This window comes from Anabrus simplex, chromosome 7, assembly GCF_040414725.1.
Source record: "Anabrus simplex isolate iqAnaSimp1 chromosome 7, ASM4041472v1, whole genome shotgun sequence".
NCBI lineage: Eukaryota > Metazoa > Arthropoda > Insecta > Orthoptera > Tettigoniidae > Anabrus > Anabrus simplex.
Window position 1 is genome coordinate 116,765,231 of NC_090271.1, and position 20,379 is coordinate 116,785,609.

A 20,379-nucleotide genomic window follows, 5' to 3' on the forward strand; every position below is an offset into this window, starting at 1 on the left:
ATTTCTTCGCAGTCCACACTCTGGTCCATATACCGTTAGTCACAACTAATTTTTGACCCTTAATATAGGCTCTCAACCCTTGTAATTTAGCCCTGGCCAAATGTTTCTTCAGTGTGTTAATGTTCTTTACCCCTTCTCTGCCAATGTCTTCTTTGATCCAAATTTTTGTGCTACGTATGTTGTCTGCACCTTTTAACACTGCTTCCGCCATCAAGGTGGAAAACAGCTTCAGTTTTATCGGTCTGTCACCCCTTTTTTTGCCTATCCTTTCCACATCATCAATGTCAACTTCGCTAAAGTTAATTCTCATCATTTTCTGGATAATCTCCACTACTTTGTATATTGTCAGTACTTTATCTTCTGCTTTATCTTCCGGTACTCCATATATAAATAGGTGTTTCTTCCTCCGTTCTCGGTTACAGTCTTCAATTTCCGATCGCAGCTTCACCACCTCTCCTTCCATCTCCCTTATTCTTGTCTTGAGTGTTATAATCTCTCTCTCGTTGGATTCCACTTTGCTCATTATCTCGTCTGTTTTTCCCTGTATCCACCGTCGTATATGCTCAAATTCCTTCATTTGCTCCTTCATCATATTCTTAATCTGCTCAAACGGGCATACTTCTTCCACCACTTCTTTCACCACTTTTTTTATGACCTCCACGTCTTCCCAGTTCATGTTGCCACTAGAAGTCGGGCCAGGGTTTACCTCTACACCTCCTATAGTTAGTAGTACCAATATCACCGCTGCCGCTAATATCATCTCGTCCAACATTCTTGCTTCCATTATACCTCCTTTATTTCTAGCTATCTCCTTTCCCTCTTTCCTCTGCCATCTCCCAATAGCTGCACGATATTGCTCCACTCCAATCATCTTCCTCTTCCCACTCGAATTACTATACCACACACCGTTCACATTCCACGCTGACTCTCCTGGCACCTCCACACAATACGTCCGTCCCCGAACGCTGACTAGGTTAGACTGATATATTTAGTGTCTGCACCTTTCATTACTTTCACCATCATTGTATGAGGTGTTACTCTGCCATATATCAAGATATGTTTTGGTATCGCCAAGGTCTTTAATGCTTTGGGCATCATTATTTCGGGTGTGCTTTCCTGTCGTTGGGAGCTGCATATTAGAAATTGTCCATCACTTCGTAACTACGGCAACACAGTTCTCGTGAGAGTGAATAATTTAGGATTTTTTTAAATAGTCACAATGATGTTATAAATATCATTTTAACAGTTTTGTCATGTATTTAATCTATCCAGTGACTTGAAATCAAAGAGAATACCTTTTTTGGCTTAGTGACGTTTCTAAATAATCCACTTACTGTTATGGGGCTGTCCATCTATTCTAGGTGAATACATGTGATTGTAGTTTATTATATGTGATAGGTGGTTGTTGGTGAAATTTTTTCACACTTGCAACAGTGATTTTCCTAATAATGTTACATTCATGTTAAATTACTGCCACCGGGCGAGTTGGCCGTGTGGTTAGAGGCGCGCGGCTGTGAGCTTGCATTCGGGAGATAGTGGGTTCGAATCCCACTGTCGGCAGCTCTGAAGATGATTTTCCGTGGTTTCCCATTTTCACACCAGGCAAAAGCTGGGTTTGTGCCTTAATTAAGGCCAATTCCTTCCAACTCCTACGCGTTCCCTATCCCATCGTCGCCATAAGACCTATCTGTGACGGTGCGACGTAAAGCCACTAGCAAAACAGTACTTCTATTGCTATAATGTGTAGGTGATATTTTTGTGTTAGCTAATACGAGCAGTCCAGCTATTTCGGGCGCCATGTTTTTTTAATGTTACAGTCAGTGTATTGGAGTCTGACTTTCTTCGTTCTTCCTTTTCCTCGCCATCTCCTTCCATCAACAAGGTTGGAGAGAAAGATATTGTGCCGTAATGTGTGCTTATAATCAGGGGTACTTTTCTCTTACCTGAGATTTCATTCAGGATGCTTTCATGGGATATCGTTTCCATTTTCACAACACTCGTCTCCAGAACTACATTTTGAAGGGCAAAAATTATGATGATGATGATGATGATGATGTACTCTGCAAATTAACAGAGACAAACATGAACGTTATGTACACACTGCGCAGCTTTGCACCGCACTGCATTTTTGCTAATAATATTTCATTTAAATACAGCACATCAATCAAGAGTATGGACAGACCTCTTCTTCATCATTGTAGCTTTTTTAATGTCAAAATATTGGCTTACGATTGTTTGGCTCTAAGGGAATTCATTTTATGTTCCGTTTATCTCCGAGCCATATGAAAGTAAGTCCATGGTTTTTATTAAATTAATACACTTGGTAAGGTAAGGGTTATTCTGCCCGAAGGCAGGTCCGAACCTCCGCAGAGGTGTTCCTGAGCCGGAGTTTACGTGCGGTAGGTTGGCCAGTTCCTTTCCGCTCCTCCATTCCCTTACCCCCCACCAACAGCGCGTGGCAACCCATCCAACTCCTGACCACGCCCAATGTTGCTTAACTTCGAAGATCTCACGGGATCCGGTGTTTCAACACGGCTACGGCCGTTGGCAATACAATTGTGAAACGTTTAAAAGTGACAAAAACATAAGTAAATGTAATTAACAGTAATAATAAGTCGAAATTATAAGTTAGCGTAGAATTATTACAGGTATACAGCTTGATGGTTTCAAATTCCAGGTAAATATGAAATAGTAATATTCCCATAATTAAGGAAACACCGAAATGTCATTAGGCTCCCCATTATTCACACAATATTATTCACATCAACATAATTGGGAATCAGGATGATCTGGCTCATCGTCCCTATGGGGGAGCTGGATGAATTATGGTGTGTACTCTCCTATCGATGGCATCATCGCCATGAGATCACTACGCTCAGCGCTGCTGATCCGCAATATTGGTAGTTGATTAGGAAGCACAGTAGGTTTTCTTTTGCATCACCTCAGGTCCATTATCGTAAACTCTTCGTCGAAATCAATTTTGTATTATAATTTCCCCAGTTCATTTTTCTTAACATGTAGCCACACTACTGAAGAAATATGGCATGTATTGCACGTATGATTGTCCTTTTAATTTGAATACCTGTGTTTTAATTTTCATGTTGAAGTAAGGAACCATCAAAATCAGACACCGTCTCGTAGTTCAGAAGCATGGGGTGTTCTTTAGTATTGCTCGGAGATCATTGCGGGCCAAGCAGCTACATATTGGATAAAATGGTTTGGTACAGTTATCAAATTACAGCCAACGGCCGTAGCCGTGTTGAAACACCGGATCCGGTGAGATCTCCGAAGTTAAGCAACACTGGGCGTGGTCAGGAGTTGGATGGGTTGCCACGCGCTGTTGGTGGGGGGTAAGGGAATGGAGGGGCGGAAAGGAACTGGCCACCCTACCGCACGTAAACTCCGGCTCAGGAACACCTCTGCGGAGGTTCGGACCTGCCTTCGGGCAGAATAACCCTTACCTTACCTTATCAAATTACAACATGAAGTTGTATGTATAGGAGCATCTACCTGTTAAAATTTGTTAGTTAAAAGGATAGTTAAACATTACTCTTCTTTCAATATATTATAAAGTATACTTTTAAAACGATTCCATTACTGTGCACATCAGCTGATAGAGCTAACACTACTATAAGTTCCCCTCCAATTTTAAATTTACTGCTGCCAGTGTTACACTTCAAAAATATTGCTTCTAACAGCACACACTCAGTCTGGAGAGATATCTTCTAATCTGGAATCTACAGAAGAAAATAACAACAGAGCAGCGATGTATCATGCCTTTTGTGGAGAGCAATAATTCACTGTTTGAACAGTACTATTTTCAGGGCACAAAGATATCCGACAATGGACTTTGCACCATACTCTTCCACAATCAATCAATCAATCAATCAATCAATCAATCAATCAATCAATCAATCAATCAATCAATCAATCAATCAATCAATCAATCAATCAATCAATCAATCCCTACTGATCTGCATTTAGGGCAGTCGCCCAGGTGACAGATTCCCTATTTGTTGTTTTCTAACCCTTTTCTTAATGATTGCACAGAAATTGGAAATTTATTGAACATATCCCTTGGTAAGTTATTCCATCCCTAACACCCCTTCCTATAAACGAATATTTGCCACAATTTGTCCTCTCGAATTCCAACTCTATCTTCATATTGTTATCTTTCCTACTTTTGAAGACACCACTCAACCGTATTAGTCCACTGATGACATTCCACGCCATCTCCCCACTGACAACTTGGAACATACCACTTAGTCGAGCAGCTCGTCTCCTTTCTCCCAGGTCTTCCCAGCCAAAATTATGCAAGATTTTTGTAACGCTACCCTTTTGTCGGAAACCACCCTGAACAAATCGAGCTGCTTTTCTTTGGGTTTTTCTAGTTCATGAGTCAAGTAATCCTGGTGAGGGTCCCATACATTGGCACCATCCACTAGCTGGGGTCTTACCAGAGATTATATACCCTCTCCTTTACATCCTTACAACAACTGGGAGCCAAAGCGAAGTAACTCACACCAATGTGGAGTTAAAGGCTTCCGTATACTCACATCTTAGGACCAAACAGAATCAAATGGCATTCAGTACCATTTGGTTCGGTGAAGATGTGGAGTTACTACTTTTTGACTTTAGGAATCTTCGTTTTTAAAGTTATTTGGATTTACTGCTCACTGCATCTAATAGATCACGGTTTGATGTAACAGAATCACTAATAAAAAAAAACACGAACATTTGGAGATGCGCTTCCTTGGCTTTGGACTACAGATTTAGTATATCATTTTTAATTTTATGCATGTTCTTTACAGGCTCCTGTCCCCGCCGGGCCATGGAATGGGACCTTGGAAGCCCTACAGGAAGGTAACATGTGCAAGCAGCCGCCGAACGTGTTTGGAAGAGCGTCACAGAGTGAAGAAGATTGTCTCTTCCTGAATGTCTACACGCCAGAGGTGAGCCGCAAAGGCAATAAAAATGTTTAAAGGAAATAATAACAAACGTACACGTTCCTGTCGTTGGCTGACGAATGAATAGTTGATAATAAATGAACTTTTTTTATTTTTTTATTTTAACATCCAAGGTCAGATGATACAAGAATTCTAAAGCATTATTGTACAGGATTGCAGGACTGCAAGTCAGATGCTCCGGGTAATGACGACAAACCATTATATTTCACAAAAAATATTATTGGTGCCATATTACCTATTCTGACGCATATATTTAATCATTGCCTCGTACAGGGAGTATTCCCAACTGTGTGGAAGCACGGTATCGTCATTCCTACTCCTAAGAAGAATTCTCCTAGTTTACCATCAGATTATCGCCCTATATCCATTCTCCCACCCCTTTCCAAAGTACTAGAACGCTTGGTACACGAACAAGTCCTCACTTACTTGACTAACTTCTCATTGCTTGACCCTTACCAATCTGGTTTCAAGAAAGGACACAGCACAACGACTGCCCTACTGAAAGTAACTGATGATATCCGACAGGCAATGGACACTCGACAAGTGACTGTACTGGTTCTACTTGATTTTTCTAATGCTTTTGATACTATTGTTCCTCAACTGCTACTTTCAAAATTGGATTCATTAAATTTCAGCAAGACGGCAATAAACTTTTTTCAGTTTGTACCTCAAAAATCGCCGTCAGTGTGTCAAAGTAAATAATAGCAGATCTGAGTGGCTTAACAAATCCCTCGGTGTCCCCCAAGGGTCTGTACTTGGACCATTGCTGTTTGCAATTTACTTACATGATGTTGCCAAATCGATTACACATTGCAAGTATCATCTTTATGCTGATGATCTGCAGATCTACTACCACTCAAGAACTGATAAAATTCAGAGTGCTGTAGAAAAAGTTAATGCTGATTTAAGTCTCATAAGTAATTTTGCATTTAGTAACAATCTCAAAATTAATCATCTTAAAACGCAAGCAATAATCATTGGTACTTCGAAAAACTTACACGTCTTAAAACAATACGAAATTTCTCCTGTGGCACTAAACAATACCATTATTCCATTTTGTGAAACAGTTATGAATCTTGGTGTGGCTATAAGCGAAACATTGAACTGGTCGCAACATGTGACGAAAGTGTGCCAAAAGGTATATCAAAGCCTGCATCCTCTGAAGCGGTTTAAAAATATATTTCCTTGGTCCTTGAAAATAAAGCTCATTCAATCACTCTTGTTTCCAATTCTCGAATACTGTGATACAGTTTTTATTGATATCAATAACGAGCAAAGCATGAGACTGCAACGTGCCCAAAATGCATGCATCAGGTATGCATTCGACATACAACCATACGCCCATGTATCCCCATTCTATACACAATTATCTTGGTTACGACTGAATGGCAGACGTAGACTCCATGCAACTACTTTGGTGTATCAAGTGCTTTCTGGAAACACTTCTCCTTACCTATCCACGAGATTTCGCTACCTTAGTTCCCTACACCTGTTCAATACCCGGTCAGGCTGTATGCTAGAAATTCCTGTGCATCGAACCGCAACCTACAACAGATCGTTCACGATCACCGCCACGAGCTGGTGGAATAAACTCCCCAATGACATCAGAGAAGCTAAATCTAAGACAAAATTTAAAATCCTTTGCCAGCGTCATCTTTTAAGCACTTCCAGTCTTTCTTGAGTGTGAATGGGATGCATGAATGAGAGTGAATATGGTTGTTTATTGCTATGTGTTCCTGTATATAATTTAGTTATACTTTACTCACCTTAGTTTAGTTAGTGATACTTTAGTTGCTTTAGTTATACTTTAGGTTGTAAAAATTTCATATGTTTAAATTTTATGTAAAAATTACATTGTATATACATGAAGTGGTTAAGTGTAAGAAAGGGCCGGGAGCCCTAACTTCGCCACAATAAAGACGCTTTAATAATAATAATAAGAATAATAATAATAATAATAATAATAATAATAATAGAGTTGCGAGATGGTCATCAAAGCATGATTAACGGATTGAAAAGTACGACTGTTAATTTCATAAAGAAGAGAATACCTCTCAGTTTTAGTTACTGTGTTGATGGGATGACAGTGGGTCATGTAAGTCACTGTAAGGACCTAGGTGTTGATATAACGAAATATCTTCATTGGTATAATCACATAAAAGGGAGTATATATTTATTTATTTATTTATTTATTTATTTATTATATATTATAAACTTTATTGCGCACAAGTTGTGCAGTATTAGGATAATTAATCAATACAGAGTTCTATGATTGATTTCACACGATTTTTACACGACAGTACGTGATATCGGTCACAATGTTTACCACAGAGTTCACATATGCACATCGAGTCCGGGTCGTGGTATGTCTTCGACCTACAGATTTTGTGATGGTAGCCATGGACTGCCATGGAATTTACAAAATGTCTCAGTTCCTGGTTTGTGCCGGTCCATGCTCTGTTCATCATGGCCTCTGAAGAGTAGAACTCTGGCCATATCTCCTTCTTTTTCTTCTCCCTCTCTAACCGCAGTTTCTTCCAGTTCTCTGTACAGGGCAGATTGAATTTCCATCTCAGGTTCTCTATTAGAAATGTTTCTTTCGCGAGTTCGTACGCTAGTCTTGACTTGGTGTACTTTGAAATTCCGAGGGCTGCTTTCAAGAATCTGGCTTTCACTTTTTCCATTCGTATTAGGTCTTTATAGCTTAACTTTTCCCATGTTATCTCTATTCCGTATGTTAGAATAGGAACGATTTTGGCATCAAAGAGGGCTATAGCTGTTTCCACGGAAAGTTTTCTTAATGGCATGATGTCGTAGATGACTTTGGTTGCGGCAGCTGCTCGTTGTGTTGTGTGAATTCTGAATGAGTGTGCTGTTGTCTGGACCGTTACGCCCAGATATTTGAAGCTGTTCGTAGTTTGTAGAGGTTCATGTTTGAGGTAAATTTTGTCCCTTGCAGATAGGCGTCCTCCTTTCCTGAAGACCATGTGTACTGTCTTTTCTGCGTTTATTTGCAGTCCGTTGTATTCAGCCCATGTTCCTAGAGCATTTATTCCTTTCTGGAGTTCGTTAGTATCGTGAGAACCCATCACCATGTCGTCTGCGTATATATAAATCTTGAGGGACGGAGCGGAAGTTCTTATTGCTTGGACCACGTCATGTGTGGCTACGTTGAACAGAAGGGGACTAAGGGGGTCTCCTTGTAACACTCCGTTTGTCTGTATAATTTCTTGGGAGGTTGTTACGTTGTCTGAAATTATGATGTTGTTTTTACTCAGGATGTTGTGTATCAAGACGCTTAGTTCCTTGTTTTGTTCCACCATCTGTTCTAGTTTGGCGCATGTTAAGGTCCTGTTGAGATTGTCGAACGCTTTTGTAAAATCGACAAATACTTATTTATTTATTTATTTATTTATTTATTCCTGACTTACATTTGTGGCGAAGTTAGGATTCACGGCCCTCTCTTACACTTAAATACTTTTAACAATAAAATTTAAAAATGTAAAACAGTAAGATACACTATTTCTACAAAGAAATAATACTACAGACAGATAAACTAAGATTTGGTTACAAATCAGTACGGCAATTGCTGTGACAATAATTATATAAAGAGGAAAAAATGGTAATAATAGTAACAATAATAATTATAATGATAATATTGATTGGAGTACATAACAGATAAAAGAAAACCCATTCACGCAACATACACACAATGACTCACACAACTCAGGTATATGTTCCCAGGAAATCATTCGGCAGGCAGGTTTCAATTTTTGAGAGGAAGTAACATGCCGAATGTCCACTGAGAGTATATTCCAGAGTCTTGATGCACTAACTAGTAAGGAATAATTGTAGGAATTCGTTCGATTTAGTGGAATTTCAAGCAAAGGACCAGAACGGGTACTACTTTCATGGTATGAGGTAAGTAAATGAAAATTAGAAGATAGGGAAGTAGGAGTGTTCGTCGAAATACTTGGTAAAGAAATGTCTTTAGGTGAAAATTCCTTCGTGCATTTATGCGCAGCTATTCCATTGTTCTGAAATATGGTGTAACATGAGCGTGATGTTGCAGTTGGAAGGCATATCGTATGAATGAGTTTTGTGCTCGTTGAATAAGGGTAACAGTTTTATTCAAGTTTATGGGTGTGTTTAGAGGTTTTAGTAAGGATGTAAAGCAGATGGCACATAGATCAATGGTAACACCCCTATTAGATTATATTGACAGGATATGTGTTGCTATTTCAGTGATTACAAACTCGAGTCAAATTTACAAAAAACGTGGCAGTGCGAGCCCCCTTATCAGTATGAAGTTTCACCCTTCGGCCTGGATGTATGAACTGATTCGATTGGGAAGGGCATCATAAAAGCCGTTGTAGCCGCTCCTGGGACAAGCTGGCCCACAGCTGTTGTAACTGGTCCTTGATATCCTGGACACTGCCACTGGGACCGAGTTGACGTCCAAGCTGTCGGGGACAGATCTGGAGGTCTTGCTAGCCATGGGAGTACCTCAGCATCACGCAGATAGTTCATATAGGAACGTGCCGTGTGTGGACGAGCATTATTCTGCTGAAGAATGTCACCACGTTACTGTCGCATGAGAGGTAACACATGAGGACGCAGGATATCCATGACGTACAGTTGGGACGTCAGAGCTCCCTCAATCACTAACAGTTGTGACCCGATAGCTCCCCACACCATGACACCAGGAGTATCACTGCTGTGCCTCTCCCCATGTCGCAACCATACTAGCAGACGATGGTCACCCCGAAGAAGTGCAGAATTGTCCCAGTTCATTCGCTAATCTTCTCTGAGACAGGTGATACCATCCCTCAATACTGTCCGCACTTAAGTCCCTAATGGTTTAACATTGCACTATAATTATTTTAATTCACCGGTTAAGCTTTTCTGAGGCAGTTGATGGGCTTTGTGGACACTATTTTACTTGCTACTAAATTGAATTGTCGAACAGTTTCGGTTCACTAGTTAAGCGTCCCTTTTTACAAACCACATTATTTGCTTCTAAACTGAATTATAGGATTGTTTTAATTGAGTTGTTTTCTATGAGTAGAGTTATGGCCATATTAAGACACCATGTTACTATATTGTTTTCCGTTTCAGTTACCTGGGTCAGGTCCCCTGAGACCAGTTATGGTTTGGATACACGGAGGTGGTTTCTTAGCCGGTTCTGGTAACAGAGAGAAACAAGGTCCTCAGTATCTCCTCGATAAAGGAATAGTTTATGTGAGCTTGAACTACCGTCTGGGTGTATTCGGTAAGTGATTAACAATCGCTGATATCCTAACATATATATGAAGTCTAGGAGATATTACTTGTAATTTACCTGTGTTACCAGTCCTCCTGCAACTATCTACGTAGATGGTATTCGTAAACTAATAAAATTCAAATATATCTTCATGAATATGTGAAGGTTCAGCACACACGAGTCAATATTTGAACCTGAATCAAGGGACTGAAAAGTGAAAATATAATTTTAAGTATAGAAAATTTGGGACTTTTAAGTCCAATAGTATGTAAAGTGTGTAATTGGTGAGGAAACACAAGTACTCACATGAGATTTACACGGATTTATATCTCATATACAGAAATGGAGTAACAAATCATAAATAATTCATTGTCTGTTATTCTTTATTCAGAATTAAAAGGTTAATAGATTTAATTTGTCATATTATTGCAGCTCTTCACTGGGAAAAGGAACAATTTTTCCCTATCATACTTCTGATTTGTCTTCATCTGAGATTATAATTTATGATAATTTTACACTAAGTGCATGCTATAACATAAATATTGCACTGATTAATTGAATATTTTAAGAAAATCTTTCAAGTATAATAAAGTATTCATGGCCGAATTCATCGAAGTTTGTATAACTAGTAGCACTATGTGGGATCATAAACTAAGGTGTAGTAGATTTAACGTGTGTCCACCTGACGTACACTGTAGGGATATCCACATTCTCCTTAATATTGTATCTTTCTCGCTCATATTGCATAGAGGGTCATTTTTGTAGCTTTAGGTGCTGCTGGGAAAGGCGATAGCATGCTGGATGACTTCTTTGTCGTACAATTGAAACTTCCTATTCTTGAAGTTTATATCAATCATATGATATTTTAACTTTTCACTCCCTTGACTCATATGTCCAGTTGTAATGCAGTAGGGATAAGATTCTTCATCTCACCACAATAATTTAGTTTGACATATGTGACACTGACAGCGTGTTCGATGTGTTAGCTTTCATATTTTACAAAACGTACATTAACTTTGTGATGAGATATTATTTCTGCTACTGGTATGTCCATAATTTTAAAATCGATTTTGTGAGTTTGATGTGGGGTACACTAAAATTGTCAGTCCTCTGACATCATAAAAGTGTGCACGTTTTCTAGCAGAAAAATTACTTGAATTTTCTTTCTCACATAGACCTAATAAGAGTTCGAAGACATAGAGGCATATCATTGTCAAAATATTTTTTCTTACTTAAAAGAATGAACAGATTAATTAATGAACGTCACTATTCATCCACTTAAAACAAAAAATACGTACACAAAATCTAATTATATCAATTTTAAGCTACAGAGATGTTATACACAACAGCTTTAACAGAACCCTCAGTGCCGCATTGCAGCGATCACACAACGCGTGTATCTGTTTTATCTATACGGTATAAAGAAAATTGTAGGGGGTCCTCTGTCTGTAATTTCGTTTGTTTTTCCCAATTTTTCAGATATTTATCCGTTTTAGGTCAACTCGAGACCGTATCAGTGGTTTTTATTTCTCGTGTCTGTCTGTTTGTTCCACCATCACGCCGAAACGGCTGAATAGATATCAACCAAACTTCATATCGTCGTTGCCGGGACAAAACCTCCTATGAGATAATATTTTTCAGATATACTGACCCACAACACATACATTATGAAGAGCGAGAATATCTTGATCATAGTCACACAATATTGCACCTTAGATGAGAGAACCTTACCGGCCAAAGTTCTAAGCTAAAATATTTCACATAGGAGGTTTTGTCCCGGCAGCGATGATATATAGAGTATACTCATCCCAGGAAAGGTTTTGACATGCATTTAAGAAACTCTGCATATACGAGGGGGGGGTGTTATAGGAAAACCACAACAGATTCCTTCCATTTCATTTTATACAATTGATTATCTGTAAAATCCGTGGGCTGTATGTGAAACGTCCTTTCATTATAAACAACTTTGTTTATGTAAATAATTTCGCTTACTCTTCAAATGACGGTGAAATTACTATTTTTTGCGGGTCTCGTGCTCTGCATTGAGTGACCGACTGAACGACAACGAAACTACAGATTACCACGGTGACGTCTCTGACTGCTTTCCAGCAGGAAACTAACGTATTGCCATTTTCATCATCATTCCTGTAAACTCATCTTTGTTCCCTGGGTAGAAAGCAAGAGAGACGTCAATCGGCCATTCTGCGGGATGTTGGCGGAATACCGTTAAAGGTTACAGTCTTCCTTGAATAGCACTAAGGGACGTTGTTAATATTTTAACAGTACCGCGTAGTGTGACCCATTATTTCACACCGTAAGCTGTTTCCTGGAATTTGCTAAAAATTTTACTGTATTTCTATTCTGCTTTTGTTTTGCGCTTTAATTTCTTGATTCAGCCTTGCCTCTTTAGGCTTAAGTAAAAACACCATAAGTCATCTTCTTATCTGTTTAACTAAGAATCCCTGAGTCTAAATGTCTCCTTTGTTACCGCCTTCTTGTATCCGTAACCCATACCATCACAATTTATTGAGAGGCATATTCTTTTCCAACACATCCACTTGGTATTTACATATTTATCCTATAGCGCTCTCCTCAGTTATAATCCTATTTTCTGTTAATACTAACTTCCTTAAGTGTATTATCTTCCTTATTTACTCCGTATGTATGCGAATGCAAATCCCGAAATATGGACACTCTTTTCTTTGAGGAAAAACTCCAAGCCGTTCAATTGTATAACTTTTGGCCCCGGAAAATATCGAAATATGAATGCAATGTTAATATCCGTGCAGACCTTCATTTCAGGAAAATTGGTTGCTAAACGGTATGTACTATCACGGAACAGACAGCACAAACACCGTTCAATTTGAAAATGAGTACAAATTTGGTCCTATATATGTTTATCGTATCTCTATCCGTTATACGTTAAATAGAGCTGTATTTCTCGATTTCATGTTTAATTTTGTACGTTTTATAAGTATATGTTATCGTTTGACACACTTATAGGAAGAATAGAATCATTACATTAGGCACGCACATTTATACGACCAGTGGCCGTATGTTAGCCCAATTTTATGATTCCAGCTGTCACATAAGTACCAAAAAAAATTAACACGTTAAAACTGTACCAAATTTCCCGCTATTCAATTATTTCAATGTAACTCAGAAAAATAGGAGACACGAGAAAATATCATAGGACCAACCATGTAGAACACTTGATGAAATCCGTTTGTCGACATATCGTACAGTTTAAAAGCAATAACTCTCGAAATAAAGGTCTGCATTTATAAACGTGTCCACGCTTATCTACATAAATAAAGTTGTAGAGGGTCCGCTGTCTTTAATTTCGTTTATTTTGCCAATTTTTCAGATATGTATCCGTTTTAACTCAACTCAAGACCGTATCATTGGTTTTAATTTTTCGTGTCTGTTCCACCATCACGGCGAAACGGCTGGATAGATCTCGACCAACCTTCATATTGAGAGTATACTCATAGCGGGGAAGGTTTTGACATGTATATGATTTAAGAAACTCTGAATTGACGGGGGAGGGTCTTATAGGAATAACATAATATATTTCTTGCATTTTATCTCATACTATTGATTTTCTGTAAAATCCGTGGAGTATAAGTGAAACGTCCCGTCATTATAAAGAACTTTTGTTATGAACAGAATGTTTCGCTTACTCTTGAAATGATGAAGAAATTCACAATTTTCTTCGGGTCTCATGCTCTGCATTGAGTGACCTACAGACCGATAACGAACCTACAGGTTACCACGGCAACATCTCTGACAGCTTGCCAGCAGGAAACTAATGTATTGCCATTTTCGTTATCATTCCTGTAAACCCGTGGTTGTCGCTTGGGTGGAAGGGGAGAGAGATTTCAATCGGCCATTCTACGGGACATTGGCGGAATACCGTTGGAGGTTACAATCGTCCTCGAATAGCACTAAGGGGTGCTGTTAATGACATTACAGACCTTCGTTTCGGGCCTAGTTGGTGGCTAAACGGTAAGTCGTATTACAAAATAGAGCACAATTGCCGTTCAGTTTGAAGTGATCCCATAACTTATTGTCGTGTCTCGATTGTTGGTACGTTAGATAACGCTATATTTCTCGATTATAATAAAATCTCTCCAGCTCGAATGTGACTGGCATTAGGAAAGGAGGTCTGTCTTTATAATTAAAACTCTACTTCATTACTGTGAATGGCCAAGTGAGCCTGGCGTTATATTAGAAACTGCGGAACTCGATTGTGATTGGCAGTAGGAAATGTGGCCTGCCATTATCAACAAAACTTCCCCAGTGCCTACCTTACATCGGACGCAACGTATGGTGTCCTTCCTGTTTTGTATCTCGGTTAGCGCGAAGATATATTTAATTTAATATAAACACTACGTTACAGTAATTTACGGAGAAATCCGTATGCAATGTAGAATACCGTAGCGAAACACGGGTACATTTGCTAGTCTTTGATAAATCGAGACATTTCCATATCTCTTCGTATCTCAATCAGTTATCTTGGCTATATTTAGAGGAGAGAGGAAATCTGCATTACATGTCAGTTATTCATAGTGTTCTATGGAGCAAAACACCGGCTTAATTGAGAGGTGACATTCAGTACCTGTCATCCTGAAATAATTACCAAACAAGATCATTCACTAACTCCCTGTCAGGTTTCCCTGCCCATCCCACTACTAGTTACCGTGATTCAGTCATCCCCGCTACTAATCGCCCGTGCAATTCCCTGGCTGCTGAAACGAGAGACATCCCTAATACTGAGCAGTTCAAAGGAAAGTGTTGAAAAACTACTTACATACAAGAACATAATATATAGCACATATTTTAAGATAATATACTTCCTTCATGTAAATATTATCCGTAGGAACTAGACGATAATTCCAGTTAGTCTATATGGTATACAATTTTAGTATGTTGTAGAATTTAACATAAGTTAAACAGTGTATTATGATTGGGCATAATAACAGGCTCTATAGCCATCGAAAGTTGGACGATAATATGTAAATAAATTGTTTGATATCAGATATTTTACGGAATATATTGTTTCGTTATTTACTTTTAGTAGTTTTGTAGTGAATTGAGTGTTCCTTGCAATCTGACTGACTCAGATTTATTCGTTTTTTGATGAACTGTTCCTGTCTGCCCGTTGTTTCTAAGTACGTTCATGTAGTCAGAATTTAGAAAATCACTCTGCAGAAAGTAATGGTCCCCTCTTTGTTCCTCGTGAACAGCATTTAAGTAAATAACGTGATGACGATATACTCTCTACATTTTTAAAGGCTTCCTGAGCACAGAAGACGAAGTAGTACCCGGCAACGCAGGAATGAAAGACCAAGTACTAGCCTTACGCTGGATACAGCAGAACATCGCAGCATTTGGCGGAGACCCTGACCAAGTTACTATCTTCGGGCAGAGCGCTGGTGGAGATTCAGTGCACTACCACATGCTGTCACCCATGTCTAAAGGTATGTTGTTACTAAAATTTATTCATTAGGGGGAAGTTCTTAAATTCTGAATCATGTAGCTGAAATTCAGCGTTTTATCCCGAGTGTCTTAGTTCTTAATTAGCTTCCTTCACAATAAATTAATAATTCTGTATGGAATAAAATAATACCGGAAATTTGGTTCCAGAACCTTCAATGACCGTGTATAAGGACTGCAGGTTCATGAAATAGTTTGACGCCCGCCTATATCGACAAACCACCAAACAATTGTGTGAAGCAGTATAGTAAACTACAACGGAGTATGAAATATCCATTCCAGTCTGTTAATATCCGGTCCCTTCTGTCTGTATAAAATCTGTCCATTCAGGTAACTCCTCGCTTTTCTGTACAATCATATACCCCCTCCCCCACGCCAACAACAACAGTTACACAGCCCGACCTTATGGTGTTTTTTCTTGTTTTAATCCCTATTTAGCGGAGGAAAATGTATAATTTTGTTGCGGTTATTACACACTAGTTATTGTTTTAGTTTACATGGTTAGGATAATAAAATGAAATTACAAAAATCATTTATAACAGGAGTAGATCCACCTCAGTTGTAATATTAATCTTAGAGTAAGAACGTACGAAGCCCAAATTCCCATTAATGTAATTAACAAAGTCGCTTAATAAACAATACCACGTAAGAACAAAATTCTAATTTCACAACAGAAGAAAACAAGAGTAAAAGTGGTCAAGAGGAATTAGTCTCTTGTAATAAAATATCTCAACTAATTCGTGAGTAAGAGAAACTACATAATCCCTGTATATACTTGTCTAAGTTAGTTACGCGATATTGAACCGGTGCATTTGACTGCATTCTGTCAGGCAGCTGGTTCTGTTTCTTAAGCGTTGGTACAATCTTGGAAAAGACTGGCCAAAGTCGAAGTGAATCTAAACCAGTATATGCAGGCCTCTATTTGACACAACGTTCGACCTTGAGAGTTGGTTTTATCTTCACATCATAATTTCAGGAATTCGGTAACAATGAAATTGTTTCTTTAAGTACCATGTTTCATTTCTTTAAAATGTCACTCATACGAAAACCAGTAATGAATTTCCTATAAATACTCGTAGATCTTCAGCTCTCCGGAAAAGTATAAAGCAGAATTTTTGAGTCGATCGTAAACTACAATTCACTTATTGTTGAGAGGCCAGTTTTCATTTTACGTAGTATAATATTTTGATTTTCCTCTGAGTAAAATATACCAGTATCATCTGCCTCATATACCTTCAAGAACAAGATCAAAGAAATAGTTAAATAATAAATAAGACTGAACCCAGTACAGAACCATGAGGTACGCCATACTTGATTGACGAAACGAAACATTTACTGATATTGATACCAATGAACTGCTTCCTATTATTTCAGTGCAATCCCTCCCACTCCAGGCACCTCCAATTTCATAATCAATACATTGAGTTCAATTGTACCAAATATTTTGCACAAGTCTTTAAAAAGACCTCCAGCATTAAAACAAATTAAATTAGAATCTAGAGTCTTTTGTAATGACTATACTATATCAACTATGGCTGCAGTTGTGCTGGACGTCCCCAGAAATCCATACTGTTTATCAATGATTTTAATGTATTCTAAGAATTTCACAAATCTTCTTTTATCGCCATTACTAATATCATTTCTATTTTTAAAGAGAAACAAATATTCCTATAAATAAACCGCATCCACAAATTAATATACAAATAGTTGTAGCACGACACAAGTATATTTTAACTGTCGGAAACAGATTGCAATCAACGCAACCATATGACACAGTTCCTTCAGACCCTTCCCCCGATTTAACAGACACAGCCCTAAACAAGTTAACGAAAATCTAAAGTTCACCCCAATATCAAATAATGAAAAATAAATTTAGTGATGATGTTGATGCCACTTTCTCAGCCTTAAGTCTCCGCCCAAAGATTGACGGAAGTAAACTACGCGAAATTATGAGAAATCGATCCTTTCAGTCGTGGTGTCAGCTACCACATAAAGGAAAAGGAGTAGTGTTATATTCAGACTGCCCGAAAGCAAACTCCTGGATGACCCATAAATCACCTCTGTCCTCCTCTGAATACATGAATGCAGTGAAGATGACATGCAACCTGACCGCAGTCAGGTCGGTTCCCGGGAGGTCATTCAGTACAACCCGTTGCCGCCAAAATGGCTACAACGAGACAGAAACCCTTGGACATGTGCTGAGATTCTTCCGGAGCACTGAACTAATGCGCAACCACCGCCACCACCGTGTAAGATCTTCGAATGCTCAAGGCTTGAGACAGCGTGGATGGGAAGTGCACGAGGAGGTTCACTGCGTCTCTACCGATGACTCCAATCGGAGGGCGGACATCGCAGCCATCAACAGAGAGGACATGAAAGCGATGGTCTTAGATCCCACCATTCGCTTTGAAAGGGACCTGGATCAGGCTCGGGATGTGGACCTAGAAAAGCAAGCTATTTATATTCCATGCTTGCCTTACCTTTCATCTAGGTATAAAATACCTATCGATCGGTGGATTGTCAGAGGCCTGCTATTCGAAGCAAGAGGCGTCCTCCCTAGTCAGATATCGAATTTCCTACAAAACTTGAAAGTTCCATTCTGCGAGTCAGAAAAATAGTAATACAGATACTGAGGGACTCTCTGTAAATCATTCACTTCCATCTGTACCTGAGAACATGATTGACATTTCTCCCCCACTAACCCCGGGAAAAAAGAAGATAACAGCTTCAACGATTAAATCTGCATTTCTTGATATTTTTAAACTCCATTGAAATTGAAACTGTATTCCAGATCCAAATGGTCACCCTCATTGGAGGACGGACGATTTATTTCTTTAATAAATCTCTCTCTCTCACACAATTTTGAAACATGTTTGGCGAACGCATTAGCTTCCTCTCCCGGCCTAAAGCAACCTGCCAGAAGTTTTGACGAGTTATGAGAAAACAAAAACAACTTTATTATCCAGCGAACGTTTGCACACTTCACAAGTCCTAAACGGCAAAAAAGAGCGGCATGGCAAAATGAAAAAATATAAACTCTTATCAACTTATTCAGTTCTTTTATTGTAACCGAATGAGGAAACAATACGCGCTATCTTAATAACGAACCGCAATGTAAAGTTGCCCTTCGGTACCTTGAATAGCATTGTTTCTACCTGTAAAATCATGGTAAGATGATTTAAATCAGTTGATTTTAACAACAAATATCTTATGATTAAAATCGGTTTGCTTGCTTGTTGTCTATTGGGTGGCGCTTTGGAATCAGTGAAAAATGACACTTTACAATACCTGAAGTAGCGGAGAGGAGAGATCCTTGCTTTATTCTTACCAGGTATTCAGCAGCCCATCCCAAGAAATTTTCTTACTTATATAGAAGAATCAACGGAGAGACAGCGTACAGAGTTGCTTATATCAGCAATTATCAAACTTTTCCTCTTCCCTGAAGGACTCTTTAGTATATTTAAATAATTTGTTGATAATAAGTTTTAACTAAGGTGAATGTAAATTGAAGTCAAGTGCAAGCATTTTTAAGTCGGAAACAACGACGCTATGCTAGTTTGAAAAACCTAACATGACTTCATCAACTCTTGTAAAAATATTGTGCACGGTAATAAGATTGGACTAATACCAAACCAAACTCCATGGCACTACAGCCCTTGAAGGTCCTTGGCCTACCAAGTGACCGCTGCTCAGCCCGAAGGCCTGCAGATTACGAGGTGTCGTGTAGTCATCATGACGAATCCTCTCAGCCGCTATTCTTGGCTTTCTAGACCGGGGCCGCCATCCCACCGTCAGATAGCTCCTCAATTCGAATCACGTAGGCTGAGTGGACCTCGAACCAGCCCTCAGGTCCAGGTAAAAATCCCTGACCTGGCCTGGAATCGAACCCGGGGCTTCCGGGTAAGAGGCAGGCACGCTACCCCTACACCACGGGGCCGGCTAAGATTGGACTACCGGGCGAGTTGGCCGTGCGCGTAGAGGCGCGCGGCTGTGAGCTTGCATCCGGGAGATAGTAGATTCGAATCCCACTATCGGCAGCCCTGAAAATGGTTTTCCGTGGTTTCCCATTTTCACACCAGGCAAATGCTGGGGCTGTACCTTAATTAAGGCCACGGCCGCTTCCTTCCAACTCCTAGGCCTTTCCTATCCCATCGTCGCCATAAGACCTATCTGTGTCGGTGCGACGTAAAGCCGATAGCAAGATTGGACTAATAGTGAATGAAAATTGAGGTTGTTCAGGACAAGCAGAGATCACAGCTCAGGATATAAGGCGACGACAATAGCTGTAGGCGTAATTATTTACATGTTATCGTCTAACTCGCGCGGAAATATTTTTATCATAGTAAGATTGAGCGAACTGTGAATGAAAGTTGAGGTGTTTAGTTAAAACCCCCAAGTGGCAAGTGTAGTAAACATCCGTTTTGCGCTCTTTGGTAACTACGAGACATAAACTTTAAATTTAAATTTAAAAGCATTATGAAACATTTACTTCCAACAGTAAACTACATCCTGAGCACCAAAAAAAGACTAGCCAAAAATACAATTAATAATGCTAAATTACTAACTCATAATAATAAGCGAATTCACTAGCACGGCAAGAATTCTGTTAAAAACAAACAGAGAACTCTTCCTGCACGTGTGTCGGATGTT

The 20,379-nt window shown here is 39.1% G+C and overlaps 1 protein-coding gene across 1 annotated transcript in view; it reads left to right on the plus strand.

The window, feature by feature from the left end:
* The window catches only part of LOC136877734 (juvenile hormone esterase), a 95,652-nt gene that overhangs the window by 21,086 nt on the left and 54,187 nt on the right, over positions 1–20,379 (plus strand). Inside the window, exons 2-4 of the mRNA XM_068228727.1 lie at positions 4,812–4,952; positions 10,086–10,239; positions 15,528–15,713. Of these exons, the coding sequence (XP_068084828.1) occupies positions 4,812–4,952; positions 10,086–10,239; positions 15,528–15,713 (481 nt within the window). The remainder of the gene's footprint in view (positions 1–4,811; positions 4,953–10,085; positions 10,240–15,527; positions 15,714–20,379) is intronic.